Raw genomic sequence first — 8,951 nt, 5'->3', positions numbered from 1 at the left:
TGACAATCTCGCATAAAATGAACCACATATCCCTAACACCTTTCTAGCAATGCGTGTTTCTTAGGTCCACAGTTACTAACATGATTATCCAAAACCAGGTCCAGGGGGTGTCGACCGGCACAACCTGGCTGATGTAGCCAATAGCTTTTGTGACAGAATGGTCTACCACTACCATCCATACCAGTGAACAACATGGCATCATCTAGTCATGGCTATAAATTTCCATTGATGTTTTCAGAAAAAAAGTTGGACATAGTGTGTATGGGTCACAAATCTTGTGTCCATCCGAAATTTTCAGAGAGAAATATTTGAGGATTCAAGTTCTTACTTTCAAGATTACACCTGCAGTATGAAAAAATGTCATGGGCAAGAGATTGATACATCAAATAAACCCTTTTCTCCAAGCATTTCATCAAAATCACAAGACACAATTGGCATAACTTTAGAAGTGGAAAAGACAAGAAACCTCCCCCTTACACCAGCTTACCTTTACACCCTATTCCATGCTATATATATCTCTTGGACTAATAATAAATCTACCCACATAAACCTTATTTCCAAAAGTTACAAAGAATATTACAAGCATCACTTCCCTCTTCTGAGCAAACTAAGCTAATGTGGGAATCCATTGGCCAGAACAGGAATCCTTACCTTGTGTCCTCTGCTTCCTTTCATTAGAATCTCCCCAAAGCTGTAGGTTCCTGTCACTGAGCGAACCGTGAGTGTCACAGAGAACGTACGTGACGAACCGGGTTTTATAGTCATAGCTGGAGGGTTGACTTCAATAGCAACAGCTGGTCCCATTCTGGCTGTGATCACGTAGGTTTCTTCCTCAGCAACATTTGTGACAGTGCGAGTGACGGTTCGCGTTCCCACGAGATGGGAAATTGTAATTGATGGAGTGTTGAAATTTGATGGGTGACCCATGCTACTGTTGCATGGCGTGCGCGTGTAGTTCTTTACCTCATTAACATCAATGCCAGGCGTGGTGCACAAGAACCCCAAGTAATCTTCGTATCCTACAAAATGAATGGTAAAATTAATGTTGGTTCTTCCACCTTCCCTCTTTTATTTCAATGTTAAACTTTTGTCAAAGGAACTCGGATTCTCAGCAGCAAGAAAACAATGCAGAAATGGGAATAAGTGGTTCCGAATTTGAAGTTTATAAAATCATTAAAATTATCTTTTGACTCCATCTTATATGCTGCTGTTTCTGTGACTTTTGACAAACAATAATCATTTTGATATCCAATGTCATGATCACGAACCGTTCTGCCACTGTCTGCCTTGCTCAATATTGTGCCATGCATCATAAAAGCCAGTTGAGAAAGGGTGCGAGGATGGGTAAATCTGTTGTTTCATGAATTTTGCAGATCATCTAAGATTCCCTGGCAGGCACTACCTTTATGTCTAATATCTAATTCCATAATTCAAGATGCATTGTTTTAACTTTTTTGTTTCACTGATCCTCCATACTTGGTTCATAGAAACTCATGAGTTTTACCCACACTCATTCTTCTTCCAGAAATCATGCTTTCAAGCTAGCTCGTCATTCATCTATAAATGTGACTGGACAAACATAGTAGTTGTAAGGAGGGAAGAAGAAAATAAACCTGCATCAAATATGAGCCCAGGGTCCAAGGCAGCTCTAGGATTAACATGTCCACCCCCATAATCAAAAGGAGTAGCCGTGACCAGTTTAAAAGCTTCTGTGTCAGAACTCTGCTGTGCTAGAAGAGGCCTTCCTGCTCGGTCTAGAGTGGATGAAGTTGTCATCAAAGATGACTTGATGGCAGCAGGACTCCATTGAGGATGCTTCTGCTTTATAAGAGCAGCTATCCCAGCAATATGTGGTGCGGCCATGCTAGTTCCAGATATCATTGCGAATCCATCCCCTGCTCAGATAGCCATTTAATAATTTCCATGACGTAGTTCAATGTTTTCCTTATTCTTCTTTCACCCAACCCTTTATATTATGCAATAATCCTTCCACTAATGACTCGGGAGACAGAAATTAAGAAAACCTACTAATTTTAGGAATCCCCAACATATTTTCCATTATTTTCACTGGGGAAAAAATCCAAGAAATTATATAACGCCGGTTCCATGCTGCCTTGTAAAGAAGAGGAAGGCTCGATCTTATTTGTAAAAAGATTAATTAAACAGTTCATTGGTATGCATCCTCTTCATTTCTGCCAGGAGGACCTCTCATAGTCCGGGTTTATTTCTGAGTTACAATCCCTTGGTTTAGCCCAAATTTACTTCTTTTTATCCAAAGATTTGATTGACGGTTTTCATTCATCAACAATTAAGACAAAATATGCAGCATGATCACAATTTACTTACCTACATAATTGGGTTCATCAGTCCCATTTGGAGACCAAGCAGCCCAAATCAATGAACCAGGAGCTAATATATCTGGTTTGAGAAGATCTGCTTCTTGGAAGCTGAAGTCCTTTATATTTGGCCCCCGAGAAGAGAATAATGCCACCTGTGGTGCAGATTTATGGAGAATAGGCACCAAACCATCCCCTATATTACCTGTACCTTTGAAACTCTTCACACGCCCTGTCCAGTCTCTTGGTGTAGAGATATTATAATAATCTATAAGTTCCTGAACAATAATGATTTCAAGCAACAAATCACATGATTAGTAGGGAAAGATTGGATTTTATACACTTCAGAAATTAAAAAGGATCAACAAAAGGTAGAAAAAGTGAGACAAGTGCAACATTAACTCAATAAGTGGCAGAAGACATATGAATGAGATTGTGCATATAAGAGTCAGTGACTATCTCATTATATCCACATCTACGTGACTAAGGTTGATAGGATGAGTCAATTACCTTTGTGTTGCTGACATCAGTGATAAGAATCCCAGGGATTCCAACAGGAACTGGATCAAATTTTGTTCCGGGAGAAACATTTTCCACACACAGAACAAATCCAACAGCACCGAGGGCCTTGGCTGTTTCTGAGACTTTCTTTATTGATGCAGTGCCGGAAACAAAATTGAAAGAATAGCCACAGAGAAGAATATTCCCCTCCACCAATTTCTTGTTTAAGACTTCTGCTCTCTGGCAATCCGTGGGGCTGTACTTCATAACTGAAGAATCTAGCAGCACATCATTGGCAGCAACTAATTTGTATGTTTGGTTTGGATGTGTAGAAGCTGCTCATTGCCATTAGATGTACGTCAGTGGCACTCACAACATGCATACATGGAAGAATAGCAGACAACACCTATAACGTGGACAGCCATATATGTGTTTTTTGATGTAGGAGAAAATCAGAAGAATAAAAAAGACTATTTTTCTTTTTTTCCTTTCCTTCTCTTTTCCCAATTTTTTGTGGGGTGGGGGTCAAGCTAGTTTCATAAGTTTACTCACTACATAGGAAAACAATATTTGACACCAAGTGCTTTTTCTGGATTATAATTGTCACCTCAATCTTCAACATTGTATTTCCAGGAAGCATCACTTAAACTATTACACCATATGTCCAAGGAAACATATCATCAAGTCAGAAAACTCACGTGACAACCCAATTCCAGCTAACATTTTTCCATTTCCAAGGGTCAGATGGTTCTTATATCTACGATCATCAACTGCAGCTGCCACAGACGTTATCCATGGACTATATGAAACCAAGGTCTTAGGAAAGGGACCACCATTTCCAGCAGCCTGTGCAACAAATACACCTGCTTTCACAGCGCCAAGAAGTGTGGCATCAAAAGGGTTTAAATATGTGGTTTTAGTCGTTGCTGGAGGACTATTTGGTCCAACTGAAAGACTCAGTATATCCACCCCATCATGCACTGCCTGTAAGCAATCAAATTTTAACAGTTAGAAATTTGAGATAAACCTGCCAACCAAGAACCAAGAGTCATATCACATGATAATGTACAACAAATTGGCAAGATGAAATTTTCAATTTTAAATTAACTTGTGATTGAACTTCTCCCCAAGAAACTTGAAATGAACATCTTTCAAGACATTCATGAAGGCGGTAGGACGTAGAGACTTTTCATCTAGATTCAACAAGTCTGTAATATATACAATTATGCATGAACAGATTTTTTACTCCGACCCATTTTCTTCCTCAAAAGTCTACCACAATGAAGAGATAAAAAAGGTGACTTGTAGACTCATGGTTGAGTAACTTTACAATGAAAGTCCCATCACAATGCAAGGAAGAATGTAAGTAATAACAGGCAAAAGGACACAGAATGGAAAGCTACTACGTTGTTTTATATTAGATTAACATATATACCTGATCAATTGCAGCAACTACATCTGCCACATAACCTCCAAAAAGTCTATACAGTGCCTTGTACACAGCAATCCTGAACACGAACATGTCAGGTGTCTGATGCAACATATACTATAGTTATGAGTTTGGGGGGGGGGGACAATTAGAAGTTATTCTTCTTCACCTTGCACGGGGAGCCATTCCACTTGCTTTCCCAAATTCATACCCATTCATCCTCACAGGAATTCCATTATTTCCAGCTGCAATAGCAGCAGTATGACTGCCAGATGTAGATGCAAGGAATACAGAAGAAATATTAAAAGCTATGAATTAGAAGATATGGCCTTAAACAAAAGTGCTAATACTCGGACTTTGAATACTTTGAATGCATACAATAAAAAACTACTGGCCACATAGTTTCCTCAATTCGAGAAAATCCAACAAGTATGCATGATTTGTCCATAAGCTAGAGCATTCATTTTTCATTACTTCGTGCTAGGCCGCAAGGGACTTAAATACCAAAGTGAGAGGGGAAAACTTGATTGTCATTACTGTTCCAAATAATACGGAGATCTATGAAAAGAAAAATCAACAAGGATGCCTCTACGCTCTGAAGAATTTTAAATTAGTTCCTTCCAGCCAATATAATTTCCACAGCTAAAGAACTACTGCCAATATGAAGTAAATGACTAAATGTCACATTCAATTTGTTGTACATAAGATGAAAGATTCCATCAACCCATTAAAAATGGGCAAGTTAAAGAGTAGAATTTTATTTTATCAACATACATTTATAGGCAAACCTCTCAACAAAAATTTCCTTCAGACAATGAATCCCAGAAGGTCATGAAATAAAATCAAATCAAGTGAGCTTTTCCTTCATATCAATTAAAGGAATAATTATAAAGATAATATAACAAAAACAACAACACCTGAAGGATTCAAAGTAACGATGCAAATAAAGAATGAAGCAAGGCCCAACCTTCCATGTCCATCCCCATCTAGGGGAGAGGCAAAATCAATAGACGGATTAAATGCCCCAGCAGCTATAGCAGCTTGAGCAAAATGTTGTGCTCCAATAATCTTCCCATTGCAGAAGTCCTTCTTTGTATCCAGATCTATTTCACATTTTCCTCGGTATCTTGGAACTGGTCCATATGGTTCAGTATTGTGACTGGCAAAGCTTGGGTGGTGTGGATAGATCCCAGAGTCTACAAATCCTATCACAATATCTTCTCCAGCCCTGTCAAAGCCACCTCCAGTTGGCCATACCTCTGTTGGAAGCCCCAAAAATTGTGGGGTATGTATTGTAAGTCTCTTTACTTTCCAGTCTCTCTCAACAGATTTCACTCCAGGAGTGCGTCTAAGGGTTTCTGCCTACTAATATAAGAGGTTAGGGCAAGGGGATTAGAGTGAAAGGATGCATATAAACAACTCACACTTAAAATGTAAAAAATGGAATAGTGAAAGAATTATACAAGAGTTCACCTGTTCAGGGGAAACGTGAACAGCAAATCCATTTATAAGATGACTATAACTATAGAGTTTCTTGTAGGTCCCACCCTCAAACAGCATCCCAAGAAGCATGTCATGTTTACTCTCAAGGTGATGAGCATAAGAAGTTACCAATTCACTGAAGAAAGTTGAAAACTTATAAAATGTGAGCAAGGACACTTGTTATAATATTCAGTTCTTCGTCTAAAGTACATAAGAGGAGCATAAGACAGCCAAAAGACTTTTTTTTTTTTTCTTTTTTTCTTTTTTTTGGGGGGGGGCGCCGTACAAACAGTAGGGGATTGGGATGGTGGTTCAACATATAAAAGAAAAAAGCACTAGCTGCAGACCAGTCACTGGCAACACTGACTAGAACAGCTTTAACTGAGAAATAATTGACAACATTTCATTAGGATAATAATTATAGCATTTTCTTCATTTTTCTCAAAAATTTCTTCATTTACTTAAGCACAAATTTAAGTAGACTCTTCACCAGTTTTTCCCTCTCAAGAACAACTTCACAAAAAGCCACTAGGTGGCAACCTAATAGTGAGGGCTATGGGTGGTTTAGCAGTGGCCTTAGTCCTTAGCGAACCCTAAGTCCTTCATGTACTCTCAAAAAAGAAGAAGAAGAAGAATAAAAGTAAGAAATCTCACAGTCCATCAGAGGAGAATAAAACAAGTTATAATGAAAACATATTGATGAGTTTGCTTCAGGAGTAAAAATTCCTAGACTCAAAGGGATAGATATCTCACAGATCAAGAAGCACATCAGAAAAGTAGTATACCACAGCATATATTGCTTCCAAAGTCCCCATATGAAATAAAAAAAGAAAAGGACAAAGCAGACAAGAAGTGAATGCCAATTGGCCCACAAATTCGTAACCTAGAATTTTCCAACCTTTAGATTGGCTTCGTTGAAAAATGATGGTTAGGATTTGGGTATATGTCTATGGCCAAATCAACAATGGATGGAAGGGATGCAGTACATTTATTTCTTAAAATTTCAAAACCCACAAAGGAGGATTGCAAATACCTTGTGGTATCAATCTTCCCATCAGATTCCACAGCAATGGCTTCAAACCCATCAATACCTCCAGTGTAACTTATGACAGGTTCACCTTCAATAGTTACTATATAGATCTCTGCCTTTGCAGCAACCAAAAGAGATAATAAAATTATAAGGATGCACAGGAAGTCTGACAGCATCATGTTCACTAACGTCAATTACGATGGTTCATAAGATCTGTTCCTTCATCCAAACAATTTCAGTCAGTTGCATAAGATATCACTTCCGTTGCTAAATTGAAAAAGCAATTTGTCAACTAAAATCAGAAATAAATAACTAAAGCTAAAATCAAACATAAAAATGCTTGATCTACCCTGAGATCAAAAAGGGCGGGAAGTAACAGTTTTTTTCCCCTAACTTTCAGTATGAAAATATGAAGTTTTTCTGGTGCCAAATATATATATATATATATATATATGAAGTTTTTCCCCCAAAAAAACTTACGAGGTTTCATCTAAACCCAAGAAGACACTGGTTCATAGGAAATAATGCTAGCAAGGAGGAGTCGATATTTTCCATTTTCGGAACTAAATCTAATTTAAAATAAATAAACACAAACGCATATTTTATTAAAGTGAAGTAGACCAGCGTGCAAAACTCTACTAGCAAAACAAAACCGTAAGGAACACGCACCAAAAAAATAAAAAGATTCCAAGAGGAAGAAAGCACAGTAAACGCAAGTAAGGCAATGAAAAACAAAATATAGCCTTGGAGTGAAAACAGTCAGTGAATGTATCATTCACAAGTAAAACAGGGGTATAAGACTGAAGAGCGAAAGAGCAGAAAACATATAATTAATTAATTATCTTAGTCATTCATTAAACAGAAAGAAAGCGAACAGAAGAATTAAACCTACATTCTAAAGTTGAAGCAGTTACTCAAACGAAATCAGCTATTGTCGGAATTCAACCCAAGCGATGAAATTTACCAATGTCGCTTGGATCCGGATAGCTCCAACTCACATACAGTCACCAAAACTAGAACAGCACGCAAAGCTGCGAATAAAGCCAACATTCATCGGAACCCAAAAGAAGAAGACAGGGAAAGCTCTCCAGAGAAAAGCAAGAAAAGGGAACAGTAAGAAAAGCAGAAGATCGTACTAAACCGGGGAAAAAAGAAGAAGAAGCAAATGACACCACCACTTACAATCACAGCAGTTACAACGCACCAAATCAAGGGACTTCGTCACTCTGGCACTGGGGGATAAAATGATAAAATCGCAGAATCGCCGGTGACGATCAGAGGTGGGATCAGGCAAATAGAGTGTAGTTCGGCATTCACATTGCCATGATCGGAGATCCAACGGCCACCATTAAATGCTAGAGAGAGTAAAATGCACGAGATCCTACTGAAAGAAGAGTTGTAGAGCAAGAGTGAGAGTGTTAGGGTTTTCCTTCAAGGTAGTAGCAGTAGAGAGAGACTGAGAGAGACAAGAAGGCGAAGGAGGAGGAGGAAGCCATAGATTTAAGGGAATTAATTAATCTTTTTATAAATAAATCATATCAAAAAATATGTTTTGGAGGACATTAACTCATCGAACTGTGGAACCAATAATGCCCTAATTGATGTACTTCTTTAAAATTTTTAGAAAAATTCTGACTTTTCCGGTTCAGATTTACCTTCTCAGACCAGGAAAATATATTATTATTATCATTATTATTATAATGCATTGGCGCGCAAGTTGTCGGGCGGTTGAGGTGAAAAGACGATATTGCCCTTACAGTTTGATCTGTGGGCCCTGGTTCCTCTGCAGTCACGTTTACGCGTATCCGAAATCAAAGGAAAAGGAATCTAATAATTGAAATTGGATCGCTGGGTCGGGTGGGTCACCCGGATAATTATTCCCTTTATTTCCTTAATTAATTAATCTATCCAATGGCAGTTTATTTTTTGGCCCTGCAATCTAAGGTCACGCTAACGCATGGTTCTACGACTCTTTCTCTCATTTTTTCAACTTAAAATAAATAAATATATTATTTTTTGAATAATATTTCTGTTGCTAATTTATCCTTCAAAGTTTAATTTAGTTCAAAATAAATTATGGTTATGGTTGTTAAAAAGAATCCAGGTTATTTTTAAAATTGATCTATGTTTTGATTTAATCGAATCAATTAATGATAATATTTTTTAAGTCGAT

At 37.9% G+C, this 8,951-nt stretch overlaps 1 protein-coding gene across 8 annotated transcripts; it reads right to left on the bottom strand.

The window, feature by feature from the left end:
• Positions 1-374: 374 nt before the first annotated feature.
• On the bottom strand, positions 375-8,282 carry LOC129320479 (subtilisin-like protease SBT2.5). Of its 8 annotated transcripts, none has more exons than XM_054965955.1 (12): positions 7,961-8,282; positions 7,671-7,809; positions 6,782-6,997; positions 5,740-5,884; positions 5,234-5,628; positions 4,436-4,531; positions 4,273-4,345; positions 3,536-3,821; positions 2,847-3,172; positions 2,347-2,614; positions 1,614-1,895; positions 375-1,019 (listed from the first exon to the last, which is right to left on the bottom strand). In XM_054965955.1, the coding sequence occupies exons 3-12, from the start codon at positions 6,955-6,957 to the stop codon at positions 613-615; spliced, it is 2,454 nt and encodes an 817-aa protein (XP_054821930.1). In that variant the 5' UTR covers positions 6,958-6,997; positions 7,671-7,809; positions 7,961-8,282; the 3' UTR covers positions 375-612. The 8 variants fall into 8 exon arrangements, with proteins under 8 accessions (XP_054821930.1, XP_054821929.1, XP_054821931.1 ...); XM_054965954.1 differs by having other exon boundaries at positions 6,782-6,991; XM_054965956.1 differs by having other exon boundaries at positions 6,782-6,991; positions 7,743-7,809.
• Between the last annotated feature and the right edge of the window lie 669 nt (positions 8,283-8,951).

The sequence above is a fragment of the Prosopis cineraria genome, unplaced genomic scaffold (genome assembly GCF_029017545.1).
Source record: "Prosopis cineraria cultivar Desert tree isolate PC_DT_omini unplaced genomic scaffold, ASM2901754v1 PC9, whole genome shotgun sequence".
Classification (NCBI taxonomy): Eukaryota; Viridiplantae; Streptophyta; class Magnoliopsida; order Fabales; family Fabaceae; genus Prosopis; species Prosopis cineraria.
This window is presented reverse-complemented; position numbering and strand designations above follow the sequence as displayed.